General features: G+C 35.4%; 3 protein-coding genes, 1 long non-coding RNA gene and 2 other non-coding genes across 13 annotated transcripts; 3 read left to right on the plus strand and 3 right to left on the minus strand.

Moving 5' to 3' along the window:
• The first annotated feature begins 1497 nt into the window (after window positions 1–1497).
• Window positions 1498–3885, plus strand: LOC101223097 (APO protein 3, mitochondrial). 2 transcript variants are annotated; one of them, XM_031888880.1, is made up of 4 exons: window positions 1498–1829; window positions 2107–2504; window positions 2629–3053; window positions 3295–3885. In XM_031888880.1, the coding sequence occupies exons 2-4, from the start codon at window positions 2131–2133 to the stop codon at window positions 3702–3704; spliced, it is 1209 nt and encodes a 402-aa protein (XP_031744740.1). In that variant the 5' UTR covers window positions 1498–1829; window positions 2107–2130; the 3' UTR covers window positions 3705–3885. The 2 variants fall into 2 exon arrangements, with proteins under 2 accessions (XP_031744740.1, XP_011659358.1); XM_011661056.2 differs by having other exon boundaries at window positions 2112–2504.
• Window positions 3886–4355: 470 nt separating this feature from the next.
• LOC101208928 (serine/arginine-rich-splicing factor SR34) lies at window positions 4356–8983 on the minus strand. Of its 7 annotated transcripts, none has more exons than XR_970107.2 (16): window positions 8826–8983; window positions 8586–8677; window positions 7632–7697; window positions 7460–7534; window positions 7253–7361; window positions 7120–7166; window positions 6973–7030; window positions 6836–6885; window positions 6686–6742; window positions 6472–6599; window positions 6285–6386; window positions 5816–5907; window positions 5530–5617; window positions 4985–5441; window positions 4727–4839; window positions 4356–4605 (listed from the first exon to the last, which is right to left on the minus strand). XR_970107.2 is itself a non-coding variant. In XM_011661057.2 (14 exons), exons 2-14 carry the CDS (start codon window positions 8670–8672, stop codon window positions 4602–4604), a joined length of 921 nt encoding a protein of 306 aa, XP_011659359.1. In that variant the 5' UTR covers window positions 8673–8677; window positions 8826–8983; the 3' UTR covers window positions 4356–4601. The 7 variants fall into 7 exon arrangements, 2 of the variants coding, with proteins under 2 accessions (XP_011659359.1, XP_004136028.1); XR_970104.2 differs by having other exon boundaries at window positions 5816–6140; XR_970109.2 differs by lacking the exon at window positions 5816–5907.
• Window positions 8984–12050: 3067 nt separating this feature from the next.
• Window positions 12051–13131, plus strand: LOC101222861 (pectinesterase inhibitor 6). The gene has a single exon (XM_011661059.2). The coding sequence runs from the start codon at window positions 12346–12348 to the stop codon at window positions 12937–12939; it is 594 nt and encodes a 197-aa protein (XP_011659361.1). The 5' UTR covers window positions 12051–12345; the 3' UTR covers window positions 12940–13131.
• Window positions 13132–14915: 1784 nt separating this feature from the next.
• Window positions 14916–15675, plus strand: LOC116405009. Its single transcript, XR_004218062.1, has 2 exons — window positions 14916–15277; window positions 15366–15675. It is a non-coding gene; the product is annotated as an uncharacterized LOC116405009 (long non-coding RNA).
• Window positions 15676–16433: 758 nt separating this feature from the next.
• Window positions 16434–16629, minus strand: LOC116405345. The gene has a single exon (XR_004218548.1). It is a non-coding gene; the product is annotated as a U2 spliceosomal RNA (small nuclear RNA).
• Window positions 16630–18987: 2358 nt separating this feature from the next.
• Window positions 18988–19183, minus strand: LOC116405320. The gene has a single exon (XR_004218525.1). It is a non-coding gene; the product is annotated as a U2 spliceosomal RNA (small nuclear RNA).
• Between the last annotated feature and the right edge of the window lie 226 nt (window positions 19184–19409).

Below are 19409 nucleotides of genomic sequence, written 5' to 3' on the forward strand. Positions count from 1 at the left end.
TTCATTTTAACCACAAGGTGGATCTTACAATTAATTTCATTATGGTTATGAGAGGTACGCAAACAACAACAGTAAAATCAACCAACTAGGGTTTAGGAAAAGATAGTTAGAATTCTGTCTAATCTTTGTCACCACAAAGAACCAAAACAATGTAGAATCTATACTATATTTAGCTATGGAGAGAAGCTTTTTCTCCACATTACAAATTATCACTAAATATCTAATTCATTAATTAGATGTTAAGACTTTATTTTTTATGTTTTTCAAAAACCTTTTAGCTTTCCAAATTTTAGAAAATTATTTTCATTATTTTTTTCTTTTTACAAAATCATCCTAATTCACGCCAATATTAAATAAATAAAAATTTGCATTTAATGTCTCTTCACATTCTACAAATTTAATTTAATTTAGCTTAGAGAGGCGACGAAATATGAGAATATTTGAAGTCATGCGTTGGAGCATCAAGTCACTATGAGAATATTTGAAGTCACGCAATGGACGAGGGACGACGAAATATGAGAATATTTGAAGTCACGCATTGGAGCATCAAGTCACGTAGAAACTAGAAACTAATTCATTGAGATAAAAACCAAAATAGAGAAGTAGATAAAAACCAAAATAGAGAAATGAGGCACGTAGAAACTAGAAACTAATTCATTGAGATAAAAACCAAAATAGAGAAAAACTAATTCATCGAGATAAAAACCAAAATAGAGAAATGAGGCACCAAAAGTCACGGCCAGCAAAATTGGTAAGGTTTATACACAGCAAAATTGGTAAGGTTTATACACAACAATGATTAGAGTAATATCAATCATTAGAGTAATATCAAGAATATCTTATTTAAAATTTCTTATTCCACGAATAGTTAGCCCAACAATTTATTGTGGCAATACCAATTAAATACTACTTATGGTAATTGCATTTTGATTATATATAATCGTTTGATTTGGATATTGTCTTTGCACTTGTTTTATCATATGATATGAATGAGTGATTCTTGGATTTAATTTTATTGTATTTCATAATTATGGATTGTCTTTAAAAAAATTAGATAATTAATAACATATCGTTATTAATATAAAAAAAGATTATTTACAATTAGTGACACACATACTTTCAAAAACTTTTTAAAAAGTTTCCATTTAAAATTTTATTGTTCTATTTGTTCTAGTTAGAAAATATTTTATAAAAAAATATACTTTAATAAGAACATGATGAAAAATATAATATATGTATTTAAAAATATTATTAAAATGTTTGATTTATTGTATAAATTACACTAACTAATATGTCTATTAAATAAATAATTTATTAGCCATTTTTATGATATTTTTTAAATTCAAAGCAAGTTTATAAAAAGAAAAAGTTGGTTATAAATATTATAATGTTCTTAAAAAAAAAGTATATTAATTTAAATTTTTAATAAAACGTTGCGTTTGAGGTGCCGCTATGCACGTGGTTTTAAAAGAAGGTGCTAAGTTTTAGCGGGTGAAGGCTTTGCCAACTTATTTCTATCTCACCTCCCACCGTTTTGTGACTTTGCAATCTTCAAAACCCTCTCTCTTTAAAGACTTACGCCGGGCGTAACCCCTCCTCGCCACAGCCGCTTCAGCACACCTCCTTCGGAACATTTCCCTTCTTTCTTCCTCTCACCACCTCTACCGGAGCTGTGTTCTTAACACTACCTTTACTAATTGCCTATGCTAATTCCAATCTAGGATCAACACCTTTACCTAGTCGTGTTACTGTTTCTCAGATGTTTCAAACATTGGAATCTCTAAACAGTTCTGAATCATTCACACTTCGTATTCTCATCATGCTTTCAGGTACTTTTTCCTTCCCTTCCCTTCCCTCTTAATTTGGGCATGGTTTGTTGTATTTCTGTTTGAACAACTTAAAATGAATTTAGTACAAGCCTTACTTTTCGAGGATCACTTCCCGTCAATGTTTTGGATGCCATAACAGGAACTGGATTTTGTGTTAGAATTTAGACCCTTTATAAACAAGGGGGTTTCTTTTATTTTTACAATCTGATTAGACTTTTAATTGTCTTGCTAAGAAGTTGTCAATTTTAAATGTTTGTAATTGATTACTGTTGATTAGTGTAGGTCAATAGGTAGACTTCCAATGTTTTGTAGAAGACTACTGAATCTTGTGAGTGAGCAAGAGTTGGCTTTACAAAGGTTTGTTGCAGCCTCGACGAATTCGAGCAACCTTCCCTTTGTATGGTACTCAACAAATTGTAGCTCTGCAGTGTTACTGCAGAAGCTAAAGAAGTCAGAGAGGAAGCCATTGGTGAAAAGTATAAACGAACTTAAACGTGAAGCAAGATTGAGAAATAAGGAAAGGCAGACCGTGGAAGAGATCTCTCTGAAGCCTCCAGCCAATGGTCTCCTGGTCAAGAGCTTGGTTCCAGTTGCTCACGAAGTTTATGCTGCCATTTCTGAACTCTTGTCTTGTGTTTCAACAGTGATTAAGAGGAGCGTTTTATATTATTGCAAGTAAGATCCAAATGTTGACATACAAGTCTAAATTGATTGTCTTTGGGGGTTTGATGCACTATACTAGTCGAGTTCCACCTTTGTATATTAGTGTCTTATATGTCTTGTTCACTGTTTTGTGTAGAGTCTGTGGAGATGTTCATATTGGTGATCCGCCGCATAAGATTAGAACATGCAATGTTGCAGGGAGCTATCCAAACAAAGAACACACATGGGAAATCGGGGGAATGCAACATGCCTTTCCTACTGTGGAATCTTTCCATTTATATGACCGTATTGGCAGAGCTGTTTCACATAATGAGCAGCTCGAAGTAGATCGAATTACAGCATTAGTAGAATTGTGTGTTCAAGCTGGTGTTGACATCCCTGAGTACCCAACAAGGCGAAGAACTTGTCCCATTTACAATGTTGCTGGTAGGACTATCGACTTTGAGAAGAGGTTTCCTAAGAATTTTACCATGAAGAAAGACATTAACGCATCTGGATTCTGGACTGAGAGAAAAAAATCTAGGAAGGATACGATATCCATCAGGTCTGACGATTTAAAAGGTCAGTATTGTTTGCATTTGGAGCTTTCACTAATCAATCTAGTTACTTATGTTTTGGTGTTGGACCTTGGCATGCTATATCATAACCCAACTTATTTCTATTTAAACCTTTCCTCAACTTAGCATAGTAGCACAAAAGTTTTGAATGGTCATCAGGAGTGGAGGCTGGATTTTCATTTCCCTGATCCTTTTCCAACCTTTTGTACGTAACTGACTGTAATTTGAAATGCTCGAAATTTCAGTGACTGCTGTGAGAGGCATGAGGTTGTGGGATAAAATGATTTCAGGAACAGAAAAACTCATGGAAAAGTATGCTGTACAAACATGTGGCTATTGTCCAGAGGTTCAAGTTGGGCCTAAAGGTCACCGGGTTAGGAACTGCTACGCGTACAAACATCAGATGAGGGATGGGCAACACGCGTGGCAGGAAGCAACAGTTGATGATTTGATTCCTCCAGTATATGTATGGCATGTTCAAGATGTGCATAGCACTAAGCCTCTATCAGATAATCTGAAGAGGTACTATGGTGTTTTGCCTGCAGTGGTAGAGTTATTTGCCCAAGCCGGAGCTGATACTCCCATGAGATACACTAGTTTGATGAAGAAAGATGTTGTAGTGCCGGAGTTATATGAAATGAAATTGGTTGTGTAATTGTAAATTTTAGTGAATCAATAGATATTCTGCTAGGAAAAAGGTGTTCTGAAATTGTGATAGCGCAAAATACAAAGAGGATATGGGCTATGGCTAAGAGATAGGACAGGATAGCATATATTATTCGAAATTGATAAAAAAAAAAGGTTTATTTACTAATTATATTTACCTTTTAATTTCTTTTTTCAGTTTTTCAGAACATTTTAGTAATATTTTCACCCAAATATTTGTAAAACTAAAACCTCATCGGACGTACAGAGTGCATTACGGCTTTGGTCGAAATTCCAATATCCTTCAAAAATCTTGATAACATCCAATTGAAGTGTAATTATTTATTTTATGATCAACGTGGATTTGATCTGAAAAATAGAAGAAAAATCTCGAATACATTTTTCGATATTTTGGATTTCATCCAGCATTTTTTTTTTATATAGACTAAGGTAGTACGATTACCTAAATTCAAATTTAGATACCATTTTACAAGGAAAAAAAAACAAACAAACAAACAAATTACAATCTTGGTCGATGCCATGATTATACTAAAAGTATATTCCACCTTCATATAAAATTAACATTATCGAGTTTTCTATATGGTTGCTTTTTAATTAATTATGTATAATGTAGTTTTGGAAGCTTTTAAAGCACGAGGGATGTACGAAATGTTTAAAGTATCACAAGTTTTAAAGAACCACAAAAGCTAAGAATGTGAATTAGGGGAACATTTCAAGTATCTGTCACTCTCACCTGAGAACATCCTATAACAATAGCGCACACATAAAAAGTCCAAACAAAACATAGAGATACTATTCAAGTCTAATAGAAGAGTCTATTCCCGACAGGTTCACAATTTAATACTTTGATTCCAACTTCACTCCAACGCTGTCTCTGCCTCCATCTTCATCTGTTTAAACAAACTCAATGTCAGAACAAATGATTCAATCACCAAAATTTTACCTTATTAATGGCAGAAAAAGACTGAATATCTGCAAAAATATTGAAAACAAAATCACTAGAAGCTCTACCGAGAAGGACTCTTGCTCTTGCTTTTGCTCTTGCTTCGGCTCCTGCTCCTGCTCCTGCTAGGGCTTTTGCTAGCATCACGCCTTTTGGGACTTTTACTAGTACGTTTCTCACGCTGCCATGTAAACCATATCCATATGCAGATGCAAGATATATCAAATGAAATAAATATTAACAAAGAAATAGCCCTTCATATAAAATTTAAGATGTGTTCTAATATCACGTCCAGTGATGACTAGTTCATAATAGGGATCACTTACATTGGGCACCGGAGACCTGGATCTTGATCGCGATCTGCAAAAGGTCCAGAAACAACTCAAATTTAAAATTCACCTCTTTTACCAATTTTGATCCAAAAGCCTGACGCCTCATCCACAACGTATAAGTAGAAAAGGGAAAATAATATTTTTAGTAGTTCAACTATGAAGAACATATGCCAATACAAAACGTAAAAGACACCAAAGTGAAGACCTAAAATTAGAAAACTTAAATCTCCAGGAAACTATATATTATAGACACCAGTGGACTGGAGAGGAGCATTCTTCCCTACTGTGCCTCAAAAAGTCCACAATGAATCCAGATAGTGCATCCTATAGCTTGGCAAATCTTGCAGCAGAAAATGTAAATGAAAGTGATGATGACTTCCAAGTCCAAATAGCACTTAGTTCAAGATATCCAGCTCTATAATTGCAATCCATGATCTCCTTTGATCCCAATCTAGCACCCATGGACATTGCATTGCTAAAAGCATTAGAACATAGGTACCAGAAGGTTTTGAAAGCTGCCCATCTAAAAAACAGCATACCTTCTCAACCAAAAGCATTGAAGGCAATTGAATCATATCCCATCAAGATCCTAATATCCAATCCCCAGAATGCCGCATATTTCCATATCTAAAAAACAAACAAGTAACTTTCACACACAAAAAGGACAATGAATGAAAGAAATCGATTCATTTCTTAGCCATCCCAACTGTTGAAAAAAAATATTCACAATTGATAAAGGGGAAGGCCAGGGCGAAGATTTATTAAAAAGAGAATAGAATCAGATGTAAAATAGTAATAACTTGAGTCAAATAGGATAAAGTTTACCCAACATTCCATTAGAGGGTCCCATACATTGCCCAGACTAATTTGAAGTTTGTCCAGTATTCATCTCCACCATTCCAAGAATGCATCCAATACTTTGGAAGAAAAAAGTGGGTTTCACATTCAAGAGAATTGTACAAGCCACAACACCGCATGCAAAAACATAGCATCCAGAAAGGTAATATCAAATCCATTGCTAAATTTTAAACCCTTGCTGACCCGTGCTTGAGCAATACAAAAGAATTAGTTCACTTTCAGTACTTTAATGTTGTTTATTTCACACAGTCTAACATTCTGCCCAATGAAAGACGGGTGCAACAAACAGACCCTGCTTGAGTGACAACAAACTCAAATATATAAATATAAATATAATAAACAATGACTGCAGTTAGATTTAATTAAAAATAACAATAAAAATAAGCTTAAAGATCACAAGAATAAATTATTATAGTTAACAAATGAGAGTACATACCCTGAGAGAGATGATGACTTTGATCGTGAGCGTGGGGGGGAAGCAGACCTTGATCGAGATTTAACAGGGGACCGTTGGGAAGGTTTAGCTTTTGGAGACTTGCTGCTCATAAAGTTCATAGAATAATTAATACAAGACAGAAGTGTCAAGGGCCCAAGACCAATTAGATGCTAAAATATATACTGACCTCCTACTGTGGCTCTTGCTCCTACTTCGGCCTCTACTACGGCTGCGACTATAACTCCTCCCTCTAGAGTATGACCGCCCACGACTAGGACTCCTGGAGAGATCCCTCTTAGAATCATATTCTCTCACCTACCAAAATGAAAATGAAAATAGATGAGATAAAAGAAGGAAATCATTAAAAAAAAGAAGTTTATAGACCAAGTTAAAGTTCATACACGAACATACGCCCGGGAAAATGCATTGCGGAACTCAGAGTCATCGAGTTTCTTAATCTGCAATGATAAGTACAGAAATAACTTATCACCAAACCAATCATTAAACCTTGATACTTAAAAAATCTTAGCACATAGATAAAGATAACTTACAGCATACTTCATGTCATCATAGTTGGTGTAATCCACAATCCCTGTGGTCCCTAACGCACATTGAGTTGGATAGCTATTTAGTTATCAACACCACAATATAGACAATTTGAAGTCAGCTTCATCACTATGTATCTTACCACTACCATCACGAAACACTTGGGAGAAACAAACATCCCCCGCTCGTCGCATGTGATCCTTAAACATTAAATAATATGATGGTCAGAGATAAAAAAAAAACTATAGTGCCTGTGCATACAATTCATGTCAAGTAGAATGATGCTTACCTTCAAGTCTTGCCATGAAGCAGAAGAAGGTAATCCTGTGACTAATACTGCATTTACAAAAGAACACACATTACAATTCCAATGTTCACAAAGTCAAAACATTGCATGGTGAACATAAGAAATGATCATATACCACGATAATCAGAGCGGCGAGATACTCCACGCCCACCTCGGCTACCTCCATGACTACTATAGCGATCATTAGATGATGAGTGACCACGACCACCATGAGCAAGTTCCACCTAAAACACAAACAATGCATAAATTACAACTGTAAAGCAATGCAGTACAAAACAACCAATTTCTGTACCAATTGGAATAGACTAAGTTAGTGCCTCACACGCAATCTATGCCCATCAAAATCATAGCCATCACGGCCACGAATCGCATCTTGAGCATCTTCGGCATCTTCAAACTACATTAACTCAATCCACATCAATAAGATAACTAAAAAATTGTTGAAAAGGTAGAGAATATACATATATATAGTCCTTCATGTGCCAAAGGCTCACCTCAACAAATGCATAACCAGGCGGTCTTGGTGGAACCTTGAGATCAATGTGGGCTATGCGACCATACTACCATAAAAATTTCAAATGATAACAGATTTAAATTAATTACTTTCATAAAATTAAGTCCAAAACTATTTTAACCTGTCTCAGATTATCTTGAACCTTTAAAAAAGAAAATCCATAAGATACATAAACTATTCTTAAAATAAACAACCGAGCTTTCATTGAGAGAAATCCCAATTAACATACAGGGCATTGGACAAAAAAAAACGACTAATTTCAATAAAGTATCATAGTAAAAAAAATTATGCAAATTGATAATTACAAAAATCTTGACTAAACATGCACCCACAGAGAAGAGTTAGATCTAATTGCTACCCAAAGCTCATCGGACATCACCACCCCTTTAGAGATTCTGACATTTCTTTCAAGCTAAATGCCCCATGAACTAATTTTCCCATAAAAAGGAAGGTTCATGAGTACCTACTTAATCATATCGTTAGAACCTCGAAGGTCATGAACATCAAACCATTGCAGAGGCGACACCAAAAAAGAGCGTCTGAGGAGATGGTTCTTATTATTCACCTTCCAATGCAAAACTTATAGTAAATCATTTCACTTTCATAGGAATTTCAACCTTCCAAAGGGAGGAGAAGGCAGGCTCCTTCAAGGGTGAAGGGGTATAAAAGAAAAACCTCTAATTTAAAGGTGAGAATCACTACCACAGCCACATAAGTTACAAGGTTTTCACAATTATCGAAACCAAAACATTGAGCATCCTATGCGTGCCCTCCTACTACATAAGAGCCCATTTACAGTCTATATGCCCATGATAAAGATGTTGTGAGATACTCTAAAAAAACTGCCGTCTACCTACAAACTCAAACCATAAAGATAAAAATATCCACAAATGCGCCAAAACATCGCGCGAATACAAAAATTACGATGAATTACCTTGTAAAACAAATCTTCCACTTCTTTTTCACGGATATCACCCGGAAGATTTCCGACATAGACCGTCCTGCTAGCACGGCTACTCATTTTCCCTGAAAATATAAAACCGATTATACCTCATAATTAACGAAGAAAAACAAATCAGAAACGGCGAAATTTAACCCTCAAATAAAATTAAACAGGAAGAGCATTGTGTAATCCAATAAATTAATGAAGATTCAGCGTTTGATTGAAGGTTACCTCGAATCCGATCTGTTGGTGACGGAACGAAGAGGCGAGCGGAGTGTGGAAAGTTAGGGTTTTGAGATCGAAGGTTGGTGGGACAAGTAAATATATGGTACGGTTACGATAATCTGTATCGCGTTGCATTGTAATCCGCTGGATATTATTTAATGGCTTCCCAATCTTTTTTGCTTCCCCCTTCAATTTTCTACTTATTTCATGTAAGACCTCTAAACTTTCGAATATTTCACTTTAGTCTCTCCATTTTTCAATACTTTTTCTATTTATTTTCTAAATATGATATGTGAACGAGAACGTAATTAAGTAGTAATTTACATAATTTCTTTCTTAAAAGTGGAAAGTTTGATTTATATGTTGTTGTACTCGATACAAAAGATTGATACATGTGTTGTAACACTGAAAATAAAGTTTTAAAAATACACGAAACATTTTGATAATATTTTTGGGTTACAGAGAATGTTATTATTTTTTATTTGAATACTCTAGAAAAAAGAATCTATTGAATTTAAATTATATTGAAAACAACTCATTTAAACTTTGCACATAACTCAATCTTTTATAGACATAGTAAATAATTTTTTTAGTACAATAATTGTGAAAATGTGGGATTGAATCTTTTACTTTTAAGATAGAAGATCATGTCAATTACCGTTTAACAAGTTAACATATTAAAGTATATTGATTTATCTAGTCTTTTTAGCTCCTTACTCATAAAGTATTATGCATATAACTTAGGAACCATCCTTTTAAAAATAGCTTAATAAATAAAAACACTTGATATATATATATATAAACACACGGGAGATTTTTTCAAAAAAAAAACAATAATAAACTATTTAAAAAAACTATAAAAAGACAAAATTCATTATACGATTTTTCTACTAACGTAAATGAAACAACAATTATCATTCTTATGTTTACGTGGTTTTTTCTTTTCTGTTTTCTTATCTCTTTTACTCAACATATTAGAATATCATGCATAAAATTTACAAACAATCAATCTCATCATAGCTTAGTATGTAATACATCGGTTATCCTTTTAAAGATTGATGGTTTGATTTTGAAACTATAAAATAGAGAAGAAAATAAAAGTTGAGTTAGATAAAAAAAATATATAAAAATGCACCAAACAAGTATGTAAAAGGCGATGAGAATCGAAGGACATTTTGCACTTTCTCTTTATCCCGTTCAAGTTGAAACACGTTAAAATAAAACACGCACACTTCATAAATAACATTAGTCATGGTACAAGTTTGCTCTAACTAGTTGTCTTTAATTTCAACAAGACCCTTTCTCTTGTTGCTCCAAGTGAATAAACGCAATCCACCAAATTTTTTAACACTATTTGGTAATGAATCTTATACTTTATTCACTGATTATGAAGGTTTGTCAGGACCTATCTTCTTCTCTTTATTTTTTGTCCTAAATTATTTTCAACACTTCAAGAAGGATTCTTTTCTCGCAAGAAATGCCTTCAAAAGTTATCGAGTGCATTCGTTTACAAACTCAATTACATCTCCACAGTCTAGTGCAGCAACCTCACATCCCAGGGCAAAATTCATGTGAATACATGTATACATGTTCTACTGAGCTATGTTAGCTTACATGAAATGTTTTACCAAAGCTCTTCTAATGTTCTATATTAGATTTATGACACAACGTCAATTAAATTATAGTACATTGAAACTCACTTATTTTCACACTATCATTTTCATTTTCTAATGATGGTCCAGATGACAATCAAAGTGAACATGTAAAGCTCTCAAATTCGTTGCCATTTTCTAATTCAAACTTTTGTGATGCTAGAAAATTTTCCAACTAACCAAATTACTTCAACTCCTCTTTTGTTTCGTGCCAATTGATCATCTAGCTTTAATTTGAGCTTGGACCAAACCTATTTGATGGTTAAAGGACTCAATCTCAATCATGTAGACATGTTTTACTGCTAACACCTCCCTATAGCCAGTTACAAATAAGCACAACTATGAAATAGTAAGGTATTTTTCCTTTAAAGAATAGGGTATATTTTTTGGTTTTGTCATAGTGAAGTGAATAAATTTCCCCCAACTGAACTACTTTTTAGTTAGTCCAATCCATGTACAGAACTCTCAATATGTAGATTATGGTAAAAATAGATACCCAATGTTCCATAGTGAAATGAAAAAATAGTCCTTATTCCCTGATAAAAAATTCAAGTTTTTTTTTTTTGGTTGAAGTTGGAACCCTTGAATTAAATAAATTATATGCAAAATTCATATTGACCGAGAACTAAATTACCACTCAAGATCAACGATCTATTAGCAAAGTTCAAAAATCATGTTTTAGATTGAATCACTAAACAACCCAACAAAATCAAGAGTCGATCAATCCAATGGCTTAATTAGAATCTACCATATAAATCGCAAGAGAACTTACAAACAACACAGAATATTGTTTTGGAATTCTGAAGGAAAAAGTCTCAAACATGAAAATTCAAATTTCGTTCATCATAATTTGATTTTTCAAAAGCAAAATTAGTGGGTATCTACAGCCACCCCACAGAAGAAACCTTCAAATGCCCCAAGCTACAAAAATTAGGCATGATTGACATATTTGGTAACTCTTATACTTAATTATCTAAACTTGAAACAGATAATTAAAAGTTGAAAATACACTCAAGATCTTATGAAACTAAAATAATATATCAAGTACTAAGTGCTTGCCAAACTCTTACCAATTCCAACTCCATTCTCGACTTCAAGCTTACAAATGTTGATCTCCAAAGCTTCAAATGAAGCTTTCTGACTCGAATTAGCTCGTAATGAATTGTGTGTGTCATCCTTGCATAGAGGTCATGCTAATCTTCTCCAATTTGCTCGTATTGAAATGAAGGATGAACCAAACCCATCCAAATTTCTAGTTAAAAAGTTATTCCTTGCCGAACCTTTTTGGCCCTGTTGATCTTGTAATATAGGTCCATTTGAAACTAGTGAAACACCCATTATCCTCATCACTCAAGCTAATTACAAATAGGTAATATGATAGGGTAAATTTTTTGTTTTCCCATATTCAAGTAAATAATTTTCCCCACATGAATTTCTTTTTGGTTAGAAGTCTAATCTATGTACAGAAATTTCATGATCTACAAGTCAAAGACGTATAGTAAATTCTGGTAAAACAGATACCAAATTTTCCAAGATTTCCTTTATTGTAAAGTTCATGAGAACTCACCTGCCATTCACATGTTCTTCACCTTCTTAACTTATTTCACTTCATCACTACTTCTCCTCCCCTTCTTCAATGCATTCACCATCTCCACGCCTAATTTATAGCCAATACCTGTAAAAAGTTATCCAAAATGAACTTTTCAAGTCACCCCAATACCCGTTTCCCCACTATATAATCCACCCATAATCTCATTAATCCCCACATTAGTCTCAATCTCATTCACAAATCACCCCACTATATACTGATTTCATAGAAATTTATATTCTATCCCCACATAACTTTTTCACTTCTCTCCGGCATTTCATCAAACATGTTGCGTGCACCCAGTAGAAGAGCATCAATCATAGCCCTTTTGGCCCTCATCTCCATTCTCCCATGGCTGACCCACTCCGCCAAAACGAGCTATGTCCAAGAAGCCTGCAGGGTAACACGACACCAAGATCTCTGCATTCAATCCCTGTCCCCATTTTCAAGCGCCGCCAAGCGCAGCCCAACAAAATGGGCTCGAGCGGGGGTGTCGGTGACAATAACAGAGGCAAAAAAAGTAGCAGGACTCTTGGGGAGGTTGAAGAACAACAAGCGGATGAAGGGGAGAAACAGGGCAGCAGTTTTGGACTGTGTGGAGGTGTTTGAAGCCGCCATTGATGAGCTTCACAGGTCCCTTGGGGTTCTTAGAAGATTGAGTAGAAGGAATTTTGACGCACAAATGGGGGATCTAACAACTTGGGTCAGCGCTGCACTGACCGATGAAGATACTTGCGTTGAAGGATTTGAAGGTGAAGAGGGAAAAGTAGTGACTTTGCTAAGGAATCGAGTGGTGAAAGTTGGTTATATTACGAGCAATGCACTTGCTTTGGTTAACAAATTGGCAGCCTCTAGTTTTGAAACTACAATAAATATGTAAGGAGATTTGAAATTTCTCTTGAATGGAGATTGGATTTACATGTTATAAGATTGTATGATTTGTAATTGTACTAAAGAGGGGTTGAGTTTGGAATGAGGGGTTTTGACATTTGAAGTCGATCCATCTTTGAACACTAAGAATAAAATTTTCAGATTAAGATTTCAAATGTATGAGTTTGAAATTTTTTTATCATTGTTGAATGTCATATGTTTTAGGAAATTTTCCACTTCAATCTCTTATCAATAATCATTGATTATCATTTGGCAACAAATGTTAGCCAACTTCACAATCAACCAACAATCCCAACTCCTTTACATGTAGCCGGGTAGCCTAAATATTTGTTCTACGGAAAAATTGGAGGGCCCACTAGATTTAGTACAAGGGCCCAATAGATTTACCAACCAAATAATATAGAAGAATTGTAATTGATGACCATTTTAGAAATAATAGTTAAAGATATAACAACATTTTAAAAAAATTGTAAATATAGCAAAACTATCACCGATAGACTTGTATGGCTGATAGACCAATATTTGCAACATGGTATATCGATGATAGACTTATATCATTGATAGAATTTGACAACTTCTACTATATTTGCAAATTTTTAAAAAATTTGTTGTATACTTAATTATTTTGAATCTAATTGTTAAATTTGCAACTATCCCAATAATATATACGCCCATTTCGACAGAGATCAATATATACGCGCATTTAGACAGAAATCTTTGTTCAATTTTGCTCTTTTTCTTCATCTTAGCCATGTCTACAAGTGAACTTGCATGAGCCTACTGTCTCCTTCAGCAAGGTCCAGGAGTAGCCCAACGTGGTCCCGAGACAGTCCAAGGATGACTACGACATATGCCCACGACATTGGCAGGCAGCTCTCGTGGACAACTCACAAGCCCCGCACGCGTGCCATGACAAGTGCCCATGACAGTCGAGTGTCAGCCCACGACACAGCCCCATGGCACGGCCATAGGCGCCCGACACCAGTGCCCACCATCGGGCACATGCGCATGGCTAGGCGGCAAGCCAAGCAACCGCGCGCGCCCCAGACACGACCGCCCATGCTCGCCCAGGCATGGCGCGCGCGCAGTGTCACAATCGTAGCATTTCAACCTCGAGACGGACGATTGTGCGGCACTTGTTCTAACTCACGAACAAGTCAGCCGATCAAAATCCAAGAGTTGTAGGTAACGTCGATGTATGTCGTAACCTTCCTTTGCATTTTAGGGAAATTTTATTTATAAAACGTGGGAAAGAAAGGAATACATTGAAATAGACGTTACAATAAGCATTAAAGACTGTCAATTGCAATGAAAAATGGTTGCTTACAAAGAGTACAACTAATGCTTGGGCGGGGATTCAACTGGTATGCCTCCCCTATAATACATTTTGAAAATTTTCTTCTCTGGCAGGCTTGCATATGAAAATGCCGAAATGTCACACCCAAACTTTATGACCTAGAATGGAAAGCAAACACCTAAACTAGTTAAGTAAAAATGGGATAAACTGGGGGTAATCGGAGCATATAACCAAAGGTAAACACACTTTTAAAAAATATGTCCATGACATGCAGCCCACGCCTGCGACAGGCGCGCGCACCCATGTACAGACGCCCTGAGAACCTCCCAGAAGCTTCCAGTAGCACGCCTATGCTCGGCCTAGACAGCCCCAGAAGCCTCTAGAACGCCCGAGACAGTGCTGGAACGTGCTGGAATGCGCGGAAAGCTCCCGAGAAGGCACCTAAACGTGCTGGATGATGTGCTGGAACACTCTAGAAGGCTATTATGACGGTCAGGAAGTGTCATGAAAGGTCTAGTTCTGTCTAGAATGTTCTAGGCTTCCTTGTAAGGTACTAAATGGTCTTGTATCATCTAGAAACTCCCTTGGCCGACCTTCTAAGGCCCAAGGTCGGTGGGAGAGGTCTATAAATATTTGGGGAGGGCCTCATTTGTACCAAGCCTTGCAACCTTGCATCTTGGCATGTCTTAGCCAAGCAAGGTCTCCTTGCCCATGGCACCCCATGGCAAGAGACAACATATTTGTACCAAAATGTGTATTTATCTATACTTGGAATGTAATGTATCATTCCCAAGACGTATCCATCCAAGCTCCCTTATTCTTCCAACCTCTCTCATGTCTTGCAACCAACCTAATTACTTCCGCTGCAACACGTTGACGTAGTGCTTGGTGCACTACCCCTTCCCGAAAGGCTTACTTGGCTACGTGGGCATTATAGTTAGCCAAGTGCCGCACGTATGGTTAGCTTCAGACTCTAACCACGTGAAACTACGCCGCTCTGACTCTTCATGACGATGGAATCCTAATCACTGTAGGAACCGTATATTTCTTTGTATTTATCTTTTTTTTCATTCTTTTGGATTATTTTATGCCTGATTAAATTTGCATATTGTGTTTAGGCGGAAAAGATTGCAGCCGTTGTAGCAGCTGCAAGGCTCTATGTGGAATCTTACTGGCCTAGCTTGTTTGCTAAATTGGCGGCGAAGAGGAACATTGGGAACCTTCTTCTTAATGTTGGTTGTGGAGGTGGCGCTGCGGCTCCCGTGGCTGTAGCTGCTCCTACTGCCAGTGCTGCTGTCGTGCCTCCCATCGAGGAAAAGAGGGTATGCGGATGAATTTTTAACTTTTCTTCATTTTAAAGAACTTTTGCTGTAACTTCCCATTTACGCATGATTTTGAATAAAGATTGAACTGTTCAACGGTTGCCAATATAGTTCTTTTTTTTTTTTTTTTTTTTTTTGCAATCAACCCATTCGCCTCCTTTTTCCCTTGGATTCAGCTTATTCCATTAAGAGGCTTTCTTTGGTTTGTAGGATTTTAATAGGAAGCTGTTGGGTGGGTAGCTTAATTTTGTTTGCATCTTTTCACTCTTTTATCTTAATTACTTTACATTGCAATTAGATCAAACTTAATTATGATAGGAGTTCTTTGGTTAAACAGTGGAACCACGTTATCTTAATTTTCTTGGTGTATGGTTTCTAGGTTTAGTTGATAAGCATTTACTATGTTATTTCATTTGTTGATATTGTAAAAGTAATATTTGGCTTTAAATTCGATAGTAGGTGATACGTGTGCTGCATGCAACCATGCCAATAGAGTGAAGTCAAGTTTGATGTTAACGGCATATCTATAATTGGAAACACTATTGCGTACTACCAGCTCTTAAAACTACAAAACAACCCCACCAAGCCTTTGTCATTAACGAGATTATACCGTTCCTCATCATCAATACACAATGGTGCTTCTTATCCTTTTATTTATTGAAAGGGTTGAGGGCTTTGTTATCCTTTTTATTGAATGACAACCAAATACGAATAAATGAAAAGAAACTAAACTAAGAAGAAAAGTTGGAGAAAGATATGATAGTTCATATTCACAGACTAGACAAAAGAAAGTCTACTAGACTTACCATTCTTCTAAATTCATTTGTTACTTACTTTATATGAAAATTTTGGGCTTAAATGTTGGAGGGGTGCGCCAAGCCCAAGCTGTAGTGTAACGCAAAGGCGACGCTCAAAGGCCCCAATAGCAAGCTATTGTGATGGACCCTTCCCCTAGAAAAATAAATTTAATATCATGTGGGCCGATGGCCCACGTATCAGATATTAAACTGATAAGAACAGATACTACACTTGATCTTAGCCAAAAGGCCGAGAAAGGTATGCTTATCGATGTCTGTTGCCGTCGTTTTTATCATCAATTTCAGCCTCCATCTACTCCGAACTATTCGATGTGGGAATATTGCCAGATTTACACCTCCTATTATTTTTCTGATGCGGAGTCGGAAGCTCTGCTTTTCTCTCTCTTCTTTATTTACTTCCTAGTATTTTTTTTCTCACTAATGGTGTTCAACCCAAGAATTAAACTAATTTTCAATCATAGATAAAATGAGATATAATTAAAAAAAATTATGTTTGGATTAAACATTTTATTAAAAACTAGTTCAGTTATGGTAATTCTCAATTAAATCCTATTTTTGAATGTTTTTATACTTTATGATCACATTTGCGTTCTACCCTCAATTTGACACGTATTCATTCTAATCTCTCTTATTTCCATTAATCATGATTACATTCCAACTCTCTAAATACTTTAATTTTTAACTGTGTTTGGTTTTAAATTTTTGCCCAAATGTGAATTCCTATAGAAGAATATTTGAAGCATTGAATTGGCTTAGAGCTGGAAAATGTATCATTTTGGTGCAAAGTTGTAACATATAGTTATGACCAAACTCCCCTTTATTAATAAATTATTTTTGCCACAACCATGCAAACAACAAAAAGATATATATTTTTTATTAGTAATTACTCATCATCTATGCACACCTTTTTAAAAGGTTATTAATAGGTTTTGATTCAATTCAGTTTCCATTGCCTTTAAACCAAATCGAAAAAAAAAAAAAATGATAACTTAAATTTTATCAAGATAAGTGAAGTATATGTATGACTCATCAAGGAGTTGAGGAGAACGCTTAGGAGGGTTGAACTTAGAAATGAAGAGTCTAGACTGGTATGAGCCTAGAGAAACTTCGACATGAAAAGAAGCCTAAGCCTAAAAATTTCTATGCATGATGAGCCTAGTATGTATTAAGCTTGGAGAAGTCTAAACATTGAAGGTCTGAGTTTAGTGGAGCTTAGTAAATCAACACAGAGCTCAAGTTATCAATGAAAAACTAAATAAAGCGCAAAATACCTATGAGGGTAGCATAAGAAAGCTTACATAATCCTTGAGTAGAGTTTAGAATGAACTCATATGAAGGGTCTAATGAGTGAAACAGTGAAAAGTAAGAAGTTGTGAACTCTTGGACTCATAATGTAAAGAATTGATAAGATATAAAGTTGATGTTTTTTTTTTATAATGAAACCCACCAACCGTTTGGGCCAAACACGAAGTCGAGTTCTATATTCTTACTTTCCAACTTCTTAAACCAAACACATTTGTAGTACACATGAGACCCTAAAAGAACTCAAAGAGCCTCATGTGACGAGTCTATAGTAACTTAGAAAATCCATCGGACGAACGAAGGAAAACTCAAAGAACCGTTTGGAGAAAGCTTAAGTCCAGTAGAGTTTAAAAAACCCATGATATAGACTAGAGAATCCATGAAGATAGTCTAATAAGCTTAGTAAACCAAAAGGAAAGTTAGAGTAAACTCAAATGAATCATGGAAGCCTATTGAGAGCTTAAAGAATCTATGTGGGTAAGCTCAGAGAACTCGTAAATGAGTCTACAAGAGTCCAATAAACGCATGAAAATAGTGTAACCACTTATCAAATTAACAAAGCTATATATAACCAACCAAATTCCATAGACCAACGGTCCAAAATGCCTTATATTACAATTGGAGCTGACAACAAGGAGCGTATAGATGCTAAGCTTTTACACGTATTTTTTTATTTAGAAAAACGTATTTTTTTATTTAGAAAAAAGAAAGAAAAAGACGTATACATAATTGTAAGAAGACACTCGTCAAAACAATTTTTTTCCCTTTTTCCCCTAACCATCCTAACAACTAAAATTTATATAAAAATATTAAATTTTTGTGTATTCCCAATACAATGAGAAAAACCTCAATTCTTTTATTTCTTTAAATACTAAAAATCCAAAACTTGTTTGTTTTACAAACAAACCAGTATTTCAATTAAAATAAGAACATTGTTTTAGAAAATGTAGTATTTCAATTAAAATAAGAACATTGTTTTAGAAAATGTATACATAAAAGAAAAGTCGTACTTCTACAAATGGTTGGTTTGAACAAAAAACCGAATTTCTCCTTGTGAAAATTCGCTAATATTGGAGACCCAATCCGCATCCATGCTTTTACTAATCTCTACTCGACTTCGATCTAATAAGGTTCAATAATTTTGATTGCATACGAAAAATAAGTGCCTGAAAATCGTTTCGAAAATTAAATAAGTACAGGTTCCACTTTTCAAATTCCTAGGAAATCCAACAGTAGATCAAGATAAGGTATCTAACTGATCTGTCTGCTACAATGAAAATCTTTAGGCTCAAAAATTGGAGGGGTGCGCCAAGGCCCAAACAGTAGTGCAACGCAAGGGCAACGCTCAAGGGCCCAATAGCAAGCTATTGAGATGGACCCTCCCCCTAGAAAAATAAATTTAATATCATGTGGGCCGATGGCCCACGTATCAGATATTAAACTGATAAGAACAGATACTACACTTGATCTTAGCCAAAAGGCCGAGAAAGGTATGCTCTTCAAATCCTTCCATCACTTATTTTATAGTCACATCTCCCTCTCTCTTTTACAAACTAATCGATGTGGGAATTATCATTCTGCATTCATATTTTCCCTTCTTTTTCCCTTCATAAGCATTGAACACTTGGCATAGTTTTTAACAACTGGAGTATTTTTTAAGAGTCATACACGGTCGAAGCACGTTGATGGGTTCAGTGTCAACAAACAAGTGAGATATAAC

The sequence above is a fragment of the Cucumis sativus genome, chromosome 7 (genome assembly GCF_000004075.3).
Source record: "Cucumis sativus cultivar 9930 chromosome 7, Cucumber_9930_V3, whole genome shotgun sequence".
NCBI classification, from domain to species: Eukaryota; Viridiplantae; Streptophyta; class Magnoliopsida; order Cucurbitales; family Cucurbitaceae; genus Cucumis; species Cucumis sativus.

Coding starts and splice junctions, on each gene's coding strand:
- LOC101223097 (XM_031888880.1), top strand. CDS start 2,131: ATGTTTTGTAGAAGACTACTGAATCTTGTGAGTGAGCAAGAGTTGGCT. Junction 2,505..2,628: donor AGCGTTTTATATTATTGCAA/GTAAGATCCAAA, acceptor TGTTTTGTGTAG/AGTCTGTGGAGATGTTCATA. Junction 3,054..3,294: donor CAGGTCTGACGATTTAAAAG/GTCAGTATTGTT, acceptor TCGAAATTTCAG/TGACTGCTGTGAGAGGCATG.
- LOC101208928 (XM_004135980.3), bottom strand. CDS start 8,672: ATGAGTAGCCGTGCTAGCAGGACGGTCTATGTCGGAAATCTTCCGGGT. Junction 7,362..7,459: donor TTGATGGGCATAGATTGCGT/GTGAGGCACTAA, acceptor TTTGTGTTTTAG/GTGGAACTTGCTCATGGTGG. Junction 5,019..6,284: donor AAGTCATCATCTCTCTCAGG/GTATGTACTCTC, acceptor GACCTTTTGCAG/ATCGCGATCAAGATCCAGGT.
- LOC101222861 (XM_011661059.2), top strand. CDS start 12,346: ATGTTGCGTGCACCCAGTAGAAGAGCATCAATCATAGCCCTTTTGGCC.